The following is an 18,328-nucleotide window of genomic DNA, read 5'->3' as shown; positions in this document are numbered from 1 at the left end:
CATGCTTTTTTGCTTCAAAGACTAATGGCATTGAAATACTTCCATAGTAATGCAACAGATTTATTTTTGATTAGTGGTAATTCATCATGCTTTTTTGCTTCAAAGACTAATGGCATTGAAATACTTCCATACATGAGGGTGAGTAAATGATGACAGAATTTTCATTTTTGGGTGAACTATCCCTTTAATGCTTGGTTAAAAGTAACAGCATTTTGCCGAATTTGTAGTTGGGACCCAGATGTGCAAGCTGTTGAATCAAGTGTGTGAGTTTTCAGGGACTTGTTACCAACAAGCATAGCTGATGTATTGTCTTTGATCTCATTTTTTGAACTCATTATTAATTTATTATTAATGACTGTTAAACAGTTCTATGTGACTCAATGGGACTGGCTGTTTTTGGAATTGACACACTACCGTACAATTTCTGTATGGATACATGGGATGCCGTTATGACATTGGACAAAATGTGCAGGATAAAACTGGATGCTTGACATACAGTGTCCCACAATGCAATGTGGTCCATTCCCACTATTCCCATAGTGACGAATGAAATTAAAGTAGTTACCTTCTCTTTCATCTCTTTCGTGACTTATTATGTGATCTGATTGCCAAGAGTTTAGACACTTATTGTAATTGGTTTAAAAAAGCAGAATAGCTGTTTTTATTTGGCAGATTTATGACACCACTCTCTGAATAAAACACGTCTATAATGTGGTCATGTGACAAAAGATAATACAGTCATCATGTGTGAACAGTATTTGACAATATTTTGGAAAAATTGTGGAAAAAAGTCTGCCTAATGCATAAAAATATAGTGATCTCTATAGTGAGCTCGTATCTCAAAAACCTTACAGGAAATGAAAAAAAAACACTAAATTCAATTTCATTAAGTAAATACTGTGTTGTCAAAGTTGACAAGAGCTTTTCAATATTTTTCATTGGTTAAAGGGATAGATCACCCCAAAATAAAAATGATGTCATCGTTTACTCACCCTCTTGTCATTTCAAACCTGTATGACTTTCTTTCGTCTGCAGAACACAAAAGAAGATATTTTGACGAATGGTGGTAACCGAACAACGGTGGTACCCATTGACTTGCGTTGGTTTTGTGACCGTACAATAGAAGTCAATGGGTGCCGCTGTTGTTCGGTTACCACCATTCTTCAAAATAAGACAGTCATACAGGTTTGAAATGGAAAGAGGGTGAATAAATGATGACAGAAGTTTCATTATTGGGTGAACTGTCACTTTAAATATTTTCAAAACCCAAAGACAAACATGAAGGTTGTCGTGATTTATGTAAAAAAAATCATGAGAAATTGAGAGATAAGCTGTATGCTGGTATTTCATTCTAAACACAGGCACTGTCTCTTTAAATGTGATTTAAATAGGGTTGGTTGCTGTGCTCTATTGGTTAATGGGAGTCAGACACAAGCACTTGGAATGAAACCAACTAGTGTGTGTGTCCTTAACACATCTGACAAAATCTATTTAGGGATATTTTTGGATTTCATAAATTTTTAAAAATATTTTTGAATAGAGCAAAAAAATATATAGACTTAAAAATACCGAATGCCAAATTTTATTGTAATGTCAAATATTTAATTTGGCTTAGAGTTGTCATAATAATTATATACAATATCAAGGCTAAATCAGTCATTTATCTGCCAGCCTTTAAACTTGAGTGCTGTAAATAGTGTGATAAAGTTCAATCCATTTTTTAAATAACACTTAAATTAATCTTGTGGAATGATAGACACTCAAAACTCTTGTCTGCATATCTGTGTGTAAGAGAGGCTCTCATGGGTTTGTGTATGGATGCGTGTGTGTGGCGTCTCTCTGCAGAGTGAGTTTATATAAGCTGTAAACAAGAGCAGCTCTGTCCTCCTGCTGCCGGAGAAAGAATGAGAGCGAGGGAACCAGAGTAGAGGGCAGCAAGAGTGTGTATGCATGAGTCTGCATGAGAGCTTGCTTTTCACTCATTCAGAACGGACAACTTTGTGTTGTTTGCTACTGTGTGTTAAAGGAATGGTTCACAAAAATACTAACGCTCATGTTGGTCCAAACCTGTATGATTTTGTTTCTGTAGAACGGAAAAGTAGAAAGTTTATAAAAGTTTGTGCTGCTCTTTTTGCAGTTTACAGTACCCAGGGGCTCTCTAACATCAAAAGGCTAGAAACACCATACAAATGTGACTTGTACATTATTTTTTAGGTTTTTTAAAAACAAAATATGATAACTGAAGCATCAAATGCAAATATTCTTCATCTTAAATGCAGCTCTATAGACCGTTTCATCGGACGCGCGCACCTGGACTGCAGTTAACTTCCGGTTTGTGTTTGGCTAGTGTCTAATAATATATCAATTTATATTTAATTTAATTTATGTTAATATTCATTTATATTATTATTTTATAGTTTAATAATTGTATTAAATGAAGATTTGTTTAATTTTGTTGTATGTTCATTTTATTAAATACATTTTTTTTAATGGGTTCTGTAGTTTTGTCGCAATAACACCGTGTCTACGCCGGATGCGGCGCAATGCGACGTGACAAGAGACAATAGAACGAATTAGAACCCATTATAATTTTAAAATTTGTCCACACCGGACATGGCGCGAGTCCGGTGTAGACGCGGTGTTACAGTAACCGTATGGGACATTGACATCTAGCGGTTGAGCTTGGTATTGCAGTCTAAATTCAAGATATTGGAGAGGCAAGTATAGCCAAGTAACAGATCTTCTCGGTTTCTTTTGCTTGTTATCAGAAATAATCTACAGGACAGGTACTCTATTATTTGCGAATGTGTACAGGAAGTTAAGGGCAGTCCACGGACACGCGCATGCGCAGTAACGTTTGCTTATGTTGTTGCTTTGAAAGCGTCTATAACGACATTGTACAGTTGTTGCCACATAAACCCTTTTTATGTTTTATATCTTAGCATTTCAGAGGCATCCCATGCCAGTTATAACTAGAGGACAGCTTCATTTTTAGAAATGTAAGGTTAAATTTGCACAAGAAAACAAAATTGTAGCTAGTAAGCGTGAATTGGTGACTTTTACAATGAACTGTATACTGTATAGTGGCAATGGAATCAACAAAACATGCAAATAGTATGCGTAAGTAATATAAAATAGTAATCTTATTAAACATATTAAATGGTATTCTTAATAGGTTTCCTTAATATTGTTTTCTAGAAAAAGAAAAATATACCCAAAGAAAAAACATTGCATAATGTAAATAAGTTGTCGCAGAATAAGAATGTGAAATTTTTTTTTTGGACAATTTTGACAAAAATGTAAGATAGAACCTAATAATTCGCAAAGGCGACAATGTATATTACATTTCTTTGTGTGCCAAAGGCCACAATGACTCGCAGTAATGTATTATTAGTTTTAGGCGGTTGTTATCTGGGAATAACATACTTGTAAATTTTGTGGCAGACCAATCAGAATCAAGTATTCCAAAGAGACCTGTAATAAGAGTCTGAAAGGTTTGTAACGTCTTTTCCGATGATTATGCAGTTCCAAGAAAATACATTTGATTGCATAAAAGTGTGACTAATTGTTTTAAAGATTAAGCGGTGATCTCTCAGAGGATGGATTGAGCTCTAATGATGAAGATGATAACAGCTCCAACTCCAGCAAAGAAGACCTGAGCCAATCAAAAGACAAAGAGGTAAAGTATTTTTACACAGATGCACAGATAAAACAATACAACATTTACGCATTTGGCAGATGCTTCTATCCAAAGCGACTTACATTGCATTATACTATACATTTATATCAGAGTGTGTGCAATCTGCGTGGGATTGAACCCATGACCTTGGCGTTGCTAGCGCCATGCTCTAACCGCTGAGCTACAGATTAGTTAGGGATAGTGTACAGGCAGCCGGTTGTTACTTCAGAAATACGCAAAAGTGAGGGTCTTGTATCACACTGAAGGGGCTTATTTCGCGATAACAGCCGGCTGCTTGTACAGTACATTATCCCGCTTATTGCACGGCTACTTGCCACATGAAAAAAAGCTGTACATGAAATGTGAATTTGAAATATTTTATTAGCTCATGTTTACCGAATGTTGACCTTCCGTGAGGAAAAGCCGTTTTAAGGTAAGAAACGTCGTTCAGATGTCACGAACAGGCAATTTGATTTAATCGTTTGTAAATATAATTTGATATATGTAATTAAAGACATATTTATATTTAATTTGTCAAAAAAAACCTGTCAAAATGATTTGCCGCATCTGGGTTACCGTGTGTTTTGAGAGGTTGTTATCTGGGAATAACGAACCAGCAAATGTCGCGATTGGCCAATCAGAATCAAGCATTCCAACGAGCCGTGTAATAAGCAGTAATAAATAGAACTCCGTAATAAATGTTAAAAGAAAGTTGTGAGAAAACCAATCAAACGTGTTTAAGACATTTTAAAGGGTATAAAATAACCTAAAGAAAGAAGAGGAAAACTCAAAAGAGCAACCCATAGTTATTGATTTTTAAATAAAGGTCTGGCTTTTTGTTGATTTTACCCATGATCACATCCGCGTGTTCATTTTGAAACCATGTCTCTGGGCACTTATGGACGTATCAGATTGGAGCAGACGCTTTATCTCGAGATAATCCTGAGAGACCCCCAGCAACACCCCAAGTTTAGGAACAGGGGGTCCTTTCACTCAAACTTCGTCCTTGTGTTGAGACAGACCCCTGATCCAAATAAAGACAGCAGCCTCTCACAAACCTAAAACAACCAACACACACACAAGCCATGGAAGAGAGAGAGCGTTTAATTTTGATATGAGCTGTTGTTGTCAATAATCATGGTTGGATGCAACAACTGTGTAAGTTATTTGCACTTTATAAAACCATTAGTTATATAAAGTAAAATAAACTCATTTTAATGTGTGGTTTCTGTAGGAGATAGAGAGATCAAAGAGGAACAAGGTGGTCCACATCGCAATGGAGATCATGAGCTCAGAGAAAGTGTAAGTTCAGAATGTGACATAAGTGATTGTTGTGTTTATTGTTTTTTACTATAATATTGGTTTATTTGTGCTGTTTTAATGTGTTTAGATGTAGTAATTGTGTGTGTGTGTCTTTGCAGATTTGTGGATGTTCTAAAGTTACTTCACATCGTAAGTTACTGTTTACACTGACTTCAGTGTTTGTTTACATTGAGCGGTTTCTGTGTTTTGATTTCTCATGAATGCGCTTAGATACTGTATTTTTATTTTGGCCGTCCATGTAGAATGTCAGATGGCAATACACATCAAAATGAAAATTCTTTCGTCATTTACTCACCCTGTTGTCATTTTAAACCTGTGCAATTTACTTTCTCCTGAAAAACACAAAAGACGATATTTTGAAAAACGGTGACCAAAAACCGTTGGTCCCATTGACTTCTATTGTATGGACACAAAGCCAATGCAAGTCAATGGGGACCAACAACTTTTTTTTTTTTAAGTATCTCCTTTTGCTTTCTGCAGAAGAAAGTCATACAGGATTCAAATGACAAGACTGCGTGTAAATAATGACAGAAGTTGTCATGTTGAACTATCCCTTTAACATTACTAGGCAACTAGGTTGTAATACAACTAATGAACTTATCCATACATAACAAATCAAGAACAGGGAGACATACAGATTAAGTACAGAGAGGTGAAAATAAACAGGGAGGAAAGAGATGACGGAGCAAGAACGAGAGGAAGACAGTATCCGGAGAGACTGCGGTAAAAGAAGGAAGATCGGTGGACGGAGAGAGTTTTTGGAAAAAAAATTGCACCCGCCCCCTATAACCCACTGGTTTGGCCGTGACCTCGAACAGCTGTCCTGAACACGTGTTTTGTGTGAGAATGTTCTCTACTTCCTGTTAAATCTGTTGATGGACTGTGCTGTCACTGTGTGCTTCAGTTGTCTGTTTTTGGAAATATTTTGTTGAGTGTTGGTTCTTGGCGTGTAGCTTAGCAGTATTAGTATAGTTTAAAGGGATACTTTATACCAAAAACGACAATTCTGTCATCAATTACTCGCCCTCAGATTATTCCAAACCTGTATACATTTCTTTGTTCTGCTGAACACACGGGAAGATATTTGGAAGAATGTCAGATCTCATCCCCCATTGACTTCCATAGTACTTATTTTCCCTTCTATGGCAGTAAACTATCCCTTTAATAGCACTTGCTTAAAAGTCATTAAATTATTGCCATAAAGAGACAAAATGTATTACTATTACTGGCACTGTTTGTGTGTATTTCATGTTTCTTGTATCTTTTCACTGTGTAACGTAGAATCAATATCTTAGTGTTATATATTGTTTTTTCACATGACTTATGTTATAATTTGGAGATGGTAGTTCAGCGTGTGGTTTTTCACTGACTTTATATTGCTGCTGTACACTGGACTTTTATTGTATCAGGATTTTCGGGATGCGGTTGCCAAAGCGACTCGTGCGAGCGGGAAGCCCCTTGTGGAGGAGAAAGTGTTGAATCAGATCTTGTACTATCTTCCCCAACTTTATGAGCTGAATAAAGATCTACTGAAGGAGCTGGAGGAGAGAGTAGCCCACTGGTACCACATACACTTACATATACAAACAAACGTATGCATGTGCATCTACATTAAATGCTCAGTACTGAACTCTCTTCTGGTGACTCCTGCAGGTCGGATCATCAGAGATTGGCTGATATTTTTGTTCAGAAGGGTCCATACCTAAAGATGTACTCCACTTACATACGAGAGTTTGACCGGAACGTGGCTCTGTTGGATGAACAGTGTCGCAAAAACCCTCCTTTTGCCAGCATTGTGCGTCAGTTTGAGGTGTGTGTGTGTGAGAGAAATTCAACAGAAATAGTTCACAACAGTAAAGTGGTGGTGACAGTTAAGTGGTGACACTTTACATTAAGGCTCCATTTGTTAGCATTAGTGAACTAGTTAGTATGAATGAACAATGAACAATAGTGTCAATGTCATTTCGTTGCTGTCCTTCCAAAACCTTGGATGTCCAAATTCACAGTTTTTCAAGAAATGGAAAAACACAGCACTTTGTAAATGATTAAACACTGTGTGGTCAAAGCACTTTATAATACTTTTTATTGGTTACATACTTGCAAACCCCAGTGACAAACATAAAGAATGACTAATAATAATGATTTATGCCAAAAAAGTAAAAATGACTAAATCTGGAGATACAAGGTTTCAGAACAAACCAGCATATGAAAGTGAAAGTGACCTATTTGTCAGGTATGGTGACCCATACCCGAAATGTGACCTCTGCATTTAACCCATCCAGAGAGTAGTGAACACACGCACAGCATTTGTGAACACACGTACACCCGGAGCAGTGGGCAGCTATCACTGCAGCACCCGGGGAGCAAGTAGGGGTAAGGTGCCTTGCTCAAGGGCACCTCAGTCATTACCCACCGGCCCTGAGAATCCAACCGGCAACCTTCTGGTCACGAGTCCGACTCTCTAACCATTAGGCCACAACTGCCCCCTTTTTTTACTTAAAAAATTAACATTAACTTAACAATTTACATGTTTAAAACATTGTATCTGTTAACATTATTTAATGCACAACTAACACGAATGAACAGTGAACGGTTAGATTTTTAACTAATATTAAAACGATCAATAAATGCTATAACTAATGTTTACAAAAAAAACCATATTGTAAAGTCTTACTATAAAAATAAATGTATCAACGTTAGTATGGATCAAAAGCGTTACTGAGTGTAACTGAGTGTACATGCTTCGGAAGTGGAAGCTGATTTTGTAATTTTGTAAATAATTACAGTAAGCAGTGGATGTGATTTTATTTTCACCCCTTCTTTCTTAGATGAGCCCTCGCTGTGCCCATCTAGCTTTGAAGCATTACCTGTTGAAGCCAGTGCAGCGGATACCTCAATACCAGCTCCTGCTCACAGGTACACACACATCACACAACAGATGATGACACATTTTAGTTTTCATTACACTTGGTTTTAGCTTAAATGACAATACAACACACAAAGCCCTTTTAGAGTTGTTAACAAAAATTCAGTTTAGGAACATGCTTAAAGGGATAGTTCACCCAAAAATAAAAATTCTGTCATCATTTACTCACCCTCTTGTCACCTACTTTGTTTCTTCGGCAGAACATAAAAGAAGATATTTTGAAGAATGTTGTTAACTGGAATGTTGTTCATTCATTGGTTTTGTGTCCATACAATAGAAGTGAATGGGTAGCGCCATTGTTCGGTTACCGACATTCTTCAAAATATCTTCTTTTGTGTTCTGCAGAAGAAAGAAAGTCATACAGGTTTGAAATGACAAGATGGTGAGTAAATGATGACCGAATTTTCATCACTGTCCCTTTAAGAGTCAAAGGCGGTAAAGTGACTGAGTTATCGGTTTGTATAATCGCTTATGTTGATATGTGTGTTTTTGAGCTATACTGGCTTGCTATGTGGTATGGGTTGATTTAAACAATCCAGAAAACCAACAGTCAATATAATTCAGAAAATACAATCTCTTGTTGTTTTTCTAATTCTAAAATTCTTGTTTCAGATTATTTGAAGAACCTCCCTGAGGATTCGTCCGATTACAAAGATACACAAAGTGAGAACGCATTATTTTGCCTGAACGTGAATCAATCACATATCTATATTTTTAATTTCTGTTTCTCACAATGTTGTGTTGATACTTTAGATCACGTTACTGCTAGGTCAATACACCATAAATCATAGTGAGTCGTAAAATGTTGCCGTTTTAAGCATTGATGTTGGGATTTCTTAGTATAGTCAGAGTCGCTTCTATGGGGCTCTGTTCAGGACAAAAATGATGATGAGAAAAGCTCAAACTTTGGAATATTTTAATGTCTTTACCTTTGTTTTGATTTACCCAGCTGCTCTCAGTGTGGTGAAGGAAGTGGCAAATCACGCAAACGACATAATGAAACAAGGGGTATAACCAATACACAGTCACACCTATAGGCTATAATGAATATGAATGACTTTTAACACACATCTTATTTATTCAGGATAATTTTGAGAAGCTGATGCAGGTTCAGTACAGTCTCAACGGCCATCATGAAATAGTTCAGCCTGGCAGGGTAAGGAAGACCACATTACCCATGATTCAGTGCTTCTGAGCTTGCAGGTTCTGTGTTGGTAAACTAAATTTTGTTGGGTTTTTGTGTTTTATATGCAGGTTTTCTTAAAGGAGGGCACCCTGATGAAACTATCCAGAAAAGTTATGCAGCCCAGAATGTTCTTTCTGGTAAGAAACCAATTTTGGGAGTGGTCAGATATGTTACAGTGTTAATAATAATAATAAATAAATGATCATACATTCATGTATTTATTATATTTCTGTTGCTTGAGGTTTGTGTTTTTTACTACTGTCTGATTATAAAATAAAGTAATTATAATGTTTAAAGACCTTATGAATTAGTACAGAGTATTCCAAAATATCTCCTGATGTTAAACTGAACTTTAGCAAACAAACAAGATGCTGAATTGTAACTCGTTTGTAAACATAAGGAAATATAATTAAATTAGAATTAAATGTATGTAACTGGGGTAAGTTCAAACGTTTTATTATTCAGCGTGAGTGACGCATACCACAAACGTTACATTTCTGTCTATTAAAATGTCTTCATTAAACTTTTTGGAGTAGGACACGGATTAGAATTAAGCCAGGACTAGGCCATAGTTAAATTAGGACATTTAAGTAGTTTTTATAAACATGCTTTACAAAAAAACACATTACTGGTATGCTTCTTGTATGCACTGATGTATTTTAAACTATGCCAGTTAAGACAGCTCAAACATAAATTTTAGTCTTGGACAAGGCTTAAACCTTGTTCGGGAAACCACACCTCTGTGTGCTGGGTCCCCCTCAAATTTACATTCATGTATTGAAAAAGAGGCAAAAGTTCTGTTTTTTGCCTAACCTGGTCATTTACAATACAGGATATTACTGCATATGACAGGAAACTGTGGGTGGTGTTGCAGTTTGCTGTGGACAGTCAGTAAATTTCACCTTTCTCTCAACAGTTTAATGACATTCTGCTATACACGACACCAGTCCAGTCTGGCCAGTATAAAGTCAACAGCATGCTCTCTTTGGCGGGAATGAAGGTCAGATATCCATCACTTTCTAAACACACACACACACAGAAGAAAATAAAAAAAAGTATTATTATTTTTATGAAAATGAACTATTAATAGGTGAGCAAGCCCAGTCAAGAGGCCTATCAGAATGAATTAAACATCGAGAGTGTGGAACGTTCCTTCATACTGTCTGCCAAGTAAGAAACACATGCTTGCATATGAATTCAAATATCATTGATGTCTTTAGATTTTAATTTGAGAAAAATTCTGCTTAAAAGTGTAGTTGTTTAAGTAATTATTTATGGTAGTGGAATGAGTCAGTATAAATGATAATAGTTCTCCAATCACTGGGTCTGAAATAAGCTCTGGTAAATCTAACTGAAATAAATACTGTTTGTTAATAACTGGTTTGCAGTTCAGCCACAGAGAGAGATGAGTGGCTGGAAGCCATCGCTAAAGCAATAGATGACTACACCAGAAAGAAGATTTCCTTCTTCTCAAGTCGAAGCCAAGAGGTGCGTGTCGAAGGGTGCTGATTTTAGTTTTTATTTTCTGTACACGTGTATTTGGTGTTTTATCTGAGTCGTGTGTGTTTGTGTGACAATCCTTGTAATGTTTTAAGGCCTGTTCATACATTCATGTGGCTCAACAACATACCTACATGAAATATACTATAGTATTTAATATAGAATTGTAGTAAATTGTGTAAATAGTATATTTACTATATTCGATACTATAATAAATAGATAAGCTGGAGTAAAAACAGTAGTATAATATTTACTGTAGTGAAGTTTAACACTGTAGTATCTAGGAATGTTACTAGAGTATACTACAGTATTTTTATGTGGGTGGGCATAAAATATTCACAAACAATTCATCAATAATATACTTTTGCTATTCAACAGCCAACCTAGCCTTTAACAATATAAGTAGACTAAAGTATGTAAATTACATAAAAAGTATACAACACTATGTCAACAAAACTGACAAGCGGTACAGAAAAAAGATAAGTGAATTGTCTGGCATTCAAACTATTTAAAAATAAAAATACACCCAAATAAAACAAATAAAAAATAGATCTTTGCATCAAAGAGTTCATAGAAATGTACACTAATAATGTAATGTTTCTATGTGAAATTTTAAATACTTTTATTTATTGATTTATCAATATGTCAATAAACAAAATTTTATTGACTTATTCATTTGGTGTAAATAGATGTGTAACTCTTCGTCTCCTGTGTCTGTGGTTTTCTCTGAAGTTGGAGGGATTCTCGGATGACGGTCCACCACTGGGTTCGAAAGCTCCTATCTGGATTCCAGACTTACGGACCACCATGTGTATGATCTGCACGTGCGAGTTCACACTCACCTGGAGACGTCACCATTGCCGTGCCTGTGGAAGGGTCAGACATCAGAGCTCAAGTTTGTTCTGTGATGTATTGTTGTTGAATGCAGAAATAGGTCTGATTGACTGTGTTTTGGTAACAGGTGGTGTGCCAGGCTTGTTCGTCTAATAAATATTACCTGGAATACCTGAAGAATCAGTTAGCACGAGTGTGCGATCACTGCTACATTAAACTACAGCACAAAGGTACGAGATGTCTGCTGTCATCCCACCTGTCCTTCGCTGCCTACCTTTTAGGTAGATACTTAATTTCATTTCCAGACTCATAAGCTGCTGTTTTACCCAGCTGGTTTTGATTTTGTCTTTTAGGTGACCAATCCAATGTGACTGTTTCCCCTAGTGGGCGGAGTTCAACATTTGCTTTTTCTAGAAAACAGAAGAAGATTCCTTCAGCTCTCAAAGAGGTGATCTAGCCGTACCGCATTTCTCATAATACAGCTACAATGCAACCTTGTATTTAACTTAGCTGCAGTTCAGTCACAGACTTTTGCTTAGAAGTTGCCATATCAAGAAAGAAAACGTGTATGATTTATAACAAACATCACATGATGTCACACAAAATATTTGCCAGTTTTGTTGTTATCAAATGTAGAAACTTTTTTTAAAGGGGTGATAGGACAGGGCTACAACGAATAGTATAATTTGTTTTAGATGTAATGCAATGTGTATACACGATTTAAGGTTCAAAAACACTGTATTTTCCACATACCGTGCATGTTTTTATCTCCTCTTTGCCCCGCCTCTCTGAGACGCGCAGATTTTTTACAAAGCTCATCGCTCTGAAAAGCGAGGTGAGCTATGATTGGCCAGTTAACCATTGCGTAGTGATTGGTCGAATACTGCAAGCTTGTGATGGAAATGTAACGCCTCTTACCATATTTGGAACATCAGGTTCCAGAGCAATTGTACTGACAGGTACGCCCACCTTACTTGCGTATACATGTGGGCGGTCTTAGTCAAATCATACCACAAACTGACGTAGATTTGTGGGGGTGTGGTTACACGAGGCGTTTCAGGCAGGTCTGGGTGAGCATTCGCTTTTAAATAGAAAAGAAACAGAAAAACACGTATTTGCGCCATATGACCCCTTTAAATAAAAAAATATGTTTAAAAGTTAAGTAATTGTTTCATTAACCATAAAATTTCCAATAGAAAATTATAAAAATTCAAGCTTTCCAGGTTAAATGGCACTTTAGCATTATTAAGTTGCTCTAGGAAGGATTGTATTTATAACAACACTGCTGTCATATTAATATGTTACTATTAAAATGACATCTCTCTCTCTCAGGTGTCTGCCAACACTGAAAATTCCTCCATGAGTGGATACCTGCAAAGATCCAAAGGTCAAAAGAAACCTTGGAAGAGGCTGTGGTTTGTCATTAAGAACAAAGTCCTCTACACCTACGCCGCTAGTGAAGTATGCTACCTATACTTGTATAATAAGCTACTTTTATCAAACATAGTTAAACTACAATCAAGTTGCCCTTTCAAAAAAATAGTTATCATCTCTGTGAGCTACTCACAAGAAGAATTTCTTAGGGGGCACCAGTGCCGATCCTAGAAGTCTGGGGGCCCTAAGCAAACCTTTGTGGGGGCCCTTGTCATAGTTAAATTTAGATAAACATACTTTTGCCTCTTTGTTGCCATCACTGTTTGAAACATAAAACTGCAAGTTACTTAACGTACTTTTTCTTAAAGTCGGCATGAAACAGAAGTTGCGATGGTGTTTTTTTTTCAGTAGTCCAAGACGTACATCATGCAGAAGAGAAATTTCGGACTTTAATTAAAGAGATAGTCTGTCAAAAAAGTCCCAAAAAAGTCTGTCTTACCCACTCTGGACTGGAGTTGTTCCAAACCTGTATAAATGTCTTTGGTTGAACACAGAGAAAGATATTTATACGAATGCTTGTAACCAAACAGTTCTTGGATCCCATTGACTACCATAGTAGGAAAAATTACAATGGTAGTCAAAAGCTCCCTAGAACTGTTTGCTGTTCTGCATTCTTCAAAATAATTTTTTTGTGTTCTGTTGAACACAAAAATTATCAAGTAATTTTTCTACTATGGGAGTCAATGGGGTCCAAGAACTGTTTAGTTATAAGCATTCTTCCAAATATCTTTCTCTGTGTTCATCAGAACAAAGAAATTGATACAGATTTGAAACAACACGGAGGTGAGTAAATGATGACAGGATTTTTATTTTTGGGTGAATTGTCCCTTTAAAGAAAAACAAAATAATGACCCACACAAATAAATCACCTATAATTAGTGCTGTCAATCGATTAAAAAATTAATCTGATTAATCACACAATTTTTCTGTGATTAATCACAATTAATCACACATAACATGAATGTTTTTAAATATACTTTTACATTCTAATAATTTCACATTTGATCTCCAAATTAATGTAGAAACAACAGATTTCATTTTATGAATGAAAGCTAACATTCTGATATTAGTACTGCAACTGATGTCTCCATTAAATTGATTATTTTTTCTTTATTTTAACATCATTTATAGCCGTTTAACATTAAAGTAGCCTACAGTATAATTGAGAGCTCTCATGTCTAACGGGTAGGAAATATACAGAAATTGAAATAAGTTCTCAAACACTTCACAGTCTTTAATCCTAAATTCTACATTAAATACAGAATTAAAGCTACAAATAAATGAATTCCTCTTTTCTTTTATTCTTTGATTAACATGAATGACAGGAGTCATATTAGCATGCGTTAACGTTGACAGCTCCACTTATAATAAACACTTCAATATTACATGAAACCATAAAAAAGTACATTTTGGCTTCATGGTGACCTTAAAGTTGGTTGAAGTATATGTCAAACTGACATTTTTCACACAATTGTACCCGGCAGCTCAAAATATAAATCATAATCATTTTTTGTTGTAAATCAGGGAGGGTAAGAAAACCAACTTTTTTATATATTTGTTCAACAACTGATTTTTGTTTATTTTTACCCAAAGTTACAGATTGCTGTAAACCAAATCTCACAGAGCCATAAAATGGTGCACAATGACATCTATACATGGACCAAAATGAGGATGTAAACCCGAATAAAACGAAAATTGAACTAATAAAACTATTTTAGTTGTTTGACTTAAACCATGGTTCTAGCTTTACTATGATTCCCAACACTAAATTTGCCCTCTTTTGTATTTGGTTATCATGTCATAGGAGTAAGAAGTGTATATGATGTAATAAAAGTCACGTGATGATGATTGCTTGTGTTGGCAGGATGTTGCAGCGTTGGAGAGTCAGCCATTGCTTGGCTTTTTTCTCAGAGAGGAGAAGACAGGACCAGCTCAAAAACTGCAGTTCAAACTCTACCATAAAAATACACTTTACTACATCTTCAGAGCAGAGGATATCCCCACCGCTCAGAGGTACACAAGCACATTAAGACCAAAAACATACATTGATGTGAAAACTTTACCTTTATATTATTGTGCAATGAAAAAAATTCATAAATTCATATACAATAAATTCACTTATTGAAATGTATGGACCTTTTTCACAAGACTGTGATGACGCGTTTAAAGGTCATCAGCATCGTAACTCCTCCAAAGTTTTTTTATATTTTCATTTTTTATTTTAATGTATGTGTGTTTGTAACTCTATACTTTGTATTATATTATCTTTGCATCAATTTACAAAAAAATTTTTAAACGCTAATGCGAGGGTGTTTCTTATACAGCGTCTATGGAAGTCACAGTAAATTTGACATCATTCTCTTTTTTGACTGCCGTTATCAGACTCTCTATTTTGTTAATTTTGTTGAAAGTGTTGAGAACACTACCGTTGAGGTTTCTTTTGCTATTTGAGCAAATGAGAATGCAAAAAATATATTTGTGGTAGTCTCCTATTCACTTCTATAGAAGTTTATCCAACTATGATGACTTCTGCTGCTAAGAAACCCGGAAACGTGAAAAAGGTCCATTGAGTAAGATTGAATTGTAACAAAAATATAACAAAAAAAGTATTTGACTCAATTTAAGATTCTATCGGGAGCCGCAGAGATGACGTGTTTTTGTAGGCCAACCCGGAAGTTAACGGTGCAGTGGTTCCCTCGACCGAAAGCATATGCATTTTTCCCATAGACTTTTGGAAGATCGCAAAAAATTAAGCTCTGTGATTAACAAAGGTTTATGATGTTTACACGTTTTGTCTATCAAGATAATTTTCACAAATGAACACAACTTTTGTTATTTTTGAAGCCGAAATACAATCGGCAGAAGTAAAAAGCTAACATGATGCTATAAACAGACTACACTTAAGGTCGCTCGATATCAACGTCACCACCACCAAGCCACCAACAACTCTTTCAGACTTTATTAAAAATGTGTTCCCTGGTCATTTCTCCGTGAATGAATCCGCATCTACGTTTTTAGAGATTTGTGTCCATGTTGCGTTATTTGTGAGCTTTATATGCGCGATGACGTCTAACGTCCGCACCAAAGGAAGAAGTCGCTTTTAGTAACTTGTAGCAACTGCCGTTTAAGACACAATAAGGCTTTAAAAAATCACTACGTCATAGAATAAAACGCTAAAATATTTAGAGGTTTTGTTAACCACAGAGCTTATTTCAGCCGATTTACCAAAAACCCATAAAAAAAAAACATAGATTTGGGGCGATGGAACCGGAAGTCCTAAAAATGCTAACTTGCTTCTGGGGTTTGACTTTGCATACAAAAATACGTCATCGCTGCCACTCCCTATTGGCAGAGCTCTGATATAGCGCCCCTTGTGGCACCACTGAGAATTCAGCACTTGCTTGCATAAAAAATTGCATGAGAAGTTCAGTTCAAAGTTTATTTGTCACACACAAAACCATACATAGTACGACATGCAGTGAAATGCTTTTTCGACTGTCCGAATAGAGTAGAAATATATTGCAGAATTGTCTGCATTCATTATTTTTGGGTCTAACAAGCATACTGGCACCTAATAGAGGTTAACAAATGATGTGTTTTTTTTCCAGATGGATCGAGGCATTTCAAGAGGCCATGATACTTTGACCAGTCCGGATTCGATTCAACATGATCGAAAAATGCTCATCTGGGTGTTCCTCTGGCCTTCCATTATGGACATGAGCAGAATGCTGAGGATGCACAAATCAGAACCCAGTTTGAAGCAAAGGATGCTGGTAGATGTAGTTCATGTATTAATCTATCATAAGCAACCAGACTAGATGATTGTGAGTTATTAAACTCCAGGATTTTGTTTTTAATGGAATTCGTAGGAAACACTGCCTCGCTGTGCTCTCTTTTGGTGCTTCACGTTCTCACGAAACCAGCCCACAAAACATTCAGGGTGTCAAGCTTAGAAACAGACGGGTGTTGTAACAATACCAGTCACAGGGTCTAGATATTGATGTTTTCATAGACCGTTAGGTTTACTTTATTATGAATCCATGTTCTTGCCCACTGTTAGAACACTAGATAGTTTATTAAAACACTCCATTATGATCTGTTAAGGTTAAGGTTTGAATCCACAGTATATTCAGTATCATTTGTCACCAGATGAAGGTTGAAATGATTTGGTTAAGCGTGATTCATAGTCAAGTCTGAATGTGTATGAGGAAGTATGACACAAGGAATGTCTGAAGCCAGGTCGCACCTTTGGCACTGTCACGTGAAACCAGCCGTCCGGTCTGGCATGGTGCATTATGGGAGATTTTGGATTCAACTGTGAAAGCTGGGGAAAAGGAGGCTTAAAAATATTTGGACCTTGTTCATGAAACACAAGCAGATACATTTCTGTGTTAATATTGCACGAAACCATTCTTACGTGAACCGTTGCATGCAACAATTTACATGCAATTGGTTTTATGAAGGATTGATACTATATACAGAAGTTCTGTCTGTTCATGTTGAATGAATGTGGCCCATTGATTTTATGACGTTCTTCAGTTAGGCTTTATAAAATGTTTCAATAATCTTAAACTTAAAAAAAAAACTATTTTGTACAAAGTAGGCCTTTTGACTGATGTTTTAAACGTTATACTGGACGTAACTGGACAAGGTGTACATATTCTGTAAATGGTAATATAATGCAGGTGTATTTAAAATAGTTGTGTTTAGTGTCCTCAATGAATTTTGGGTAGTAAAGACACAGTGCCAGGCTGGTTGACTAAGCACTGTTTTAATGATCTATATAACACGTTATAACACACCGGCTGTGAATCCAGAGAAAAAATAGTTTTGTTATCAGGGAGTCGTAACACAGATCTTCACGTTAATATCTTTAATGCACCTTCATGTCTCTTAACATTTTGACCAACAGGAATAAACAGATGATTATACTCTACATTTTTTACTATGGTTCTCTCTCAGCTCCAAGCAGAGCAAACCACAGATCTTTCACCGTTTAAAGTGCAACACACCTACTGGCCCTATTTCTTTTCCTTAATAGCTTCCGTATGGATCACTTGTGTGTTGGAATGTTTGTTTACATTATGTTTATTGAGTGTTTTGATTTTGGGAAACATCATACAGCACTGTTTTGTCCATTTGAGTGATGCTTGTTTACCAAGAGTCCATTTTAAATATAATCTGTTATTCCTCATCTTTCTGATTATCATGGCACTGGTTGTTTACTGTTACATCCAAAAATTCATGACATCCTAATTTAATTTTTTAATATCTGAGGATTTCAAGGGAGTAGGCTATGCCCCAACATAAGTGTAAAGATCAAATAATTTTTAATAAACAATGTAAAGGAATGGAACATGGCCACTTGTGAATTTGTGATGGATGCGGTGTCCTATTAAGACAAAGACAAACAAAGAAATGTTCATAAATACGCTTCAGTTTTATT

The 18,328-nt window shown here is 36.0% G+C and overlaps 1 protein-coding gene across 2 annotated transcripts in view; it reads left to right on the top strand.

Moving 5' to 3' along the window:
* Positions 1 to 18,251, top strand: part of fgd6 (FYVE, RhoGEF and PH domain containing 6) — a 49,952-nt gene extending 31,701 nt beyond the window's left edge. For both annotated transcript variants that reach the window (XM_057324261.1, XM_057324260.1), the window contains exons 3-21: positions 3,577 to 3,679; positions 4,914 to 4,981; positions 5,101 to 5,131; positions 6,412 to 6,563; positions 6,656 to 6,812; positions 7,831 to 7,918; positions 8,541 to 8,591; positions 8,878 to 8,936; positions 9,013 to 9,084; positions 9,183 to 9,251; positions 10,031 to 10,114; positions 10,205 to 10,284; positions 10,503 to 10,602; positions 11,347 to 11,490; positions 11,576 to 11,678; positions 11,802 to 11,896; positions 12,781 to 12,909; positions 14,747 to 14,895; positions 16,491 to 18,251. In XM_057324261.1, coding sequence (XP_057180244.1) covers positions 3,577 to 3,679; positions 4,914 to 4,981; positions 5,101 to 5,131; positions 6,412 to 6,563; positions 6,656 to 6,812; positions 7,831 to 7,918; positions 8,541 to 8,591; positions 8,878 to 8,936; positions 9,013 to 9,084; positions 9,183 to 9,251; positions 10,031 to 10,114; positions 10,205 to 10,284; positions 10,503 to 10,602; positions 11,347 to 11,490; positions 11,576 to 11,678; positions 11,802 to 11,896; positions 12,781 to 12,909; positions 14,747 to 14,895; positions 16,491 to 16,527 — 1,771 coding nt within the window. In that variant the 3' untranslated portion in view covers positions 16,528 to 18,251. The remainder of the gene's footprint in view (positions 1 to 3,576; positions 3,680 to 4,913; positions 4,982 to 5,100; positions 5,132 to 6,411; positions 6,564 to 6,655; positions 6,813 to 7,830; positions 7,919 to 8,540; positions 8,592 to 8,877; positions 8,937 to 9,012; positions 9,085 to 9,182; positions 9,252 to 10,030; positions 10,115 to 10,204; positions 10,285 to 10,502; positions 10,603 to 11,346; positions 11,491 to 11,575; positions 11,679 to 11,801; positions 11,897 to 12,780; positions 12,910 to 14,746; positions 14,896 to 16,490) is intronic.
* The last annotated feature ends 77 nt before the right edge of the window (positions 18,252 to 18,328 follow it).

Source organism: Triplophysa rosa, linkage group LG24, assembly GCF_024868665.1.
Source record: "Triplophysa rosa linkage group LG24, Trosa_1v2, whole genome shotgun sequence".
Lineage (NCBI taxonomy): Eukaryota > Metazoa > Chordata > Actinopteri > Cypriniformes > Nemacheilidae > Triplophysa > Triplophysa rosa.
The sequence above is the reverse complement of the archived record's forward strand: the minus strand, read 5'-3'. Positions and strand labels throughout refer to the sequence as shown.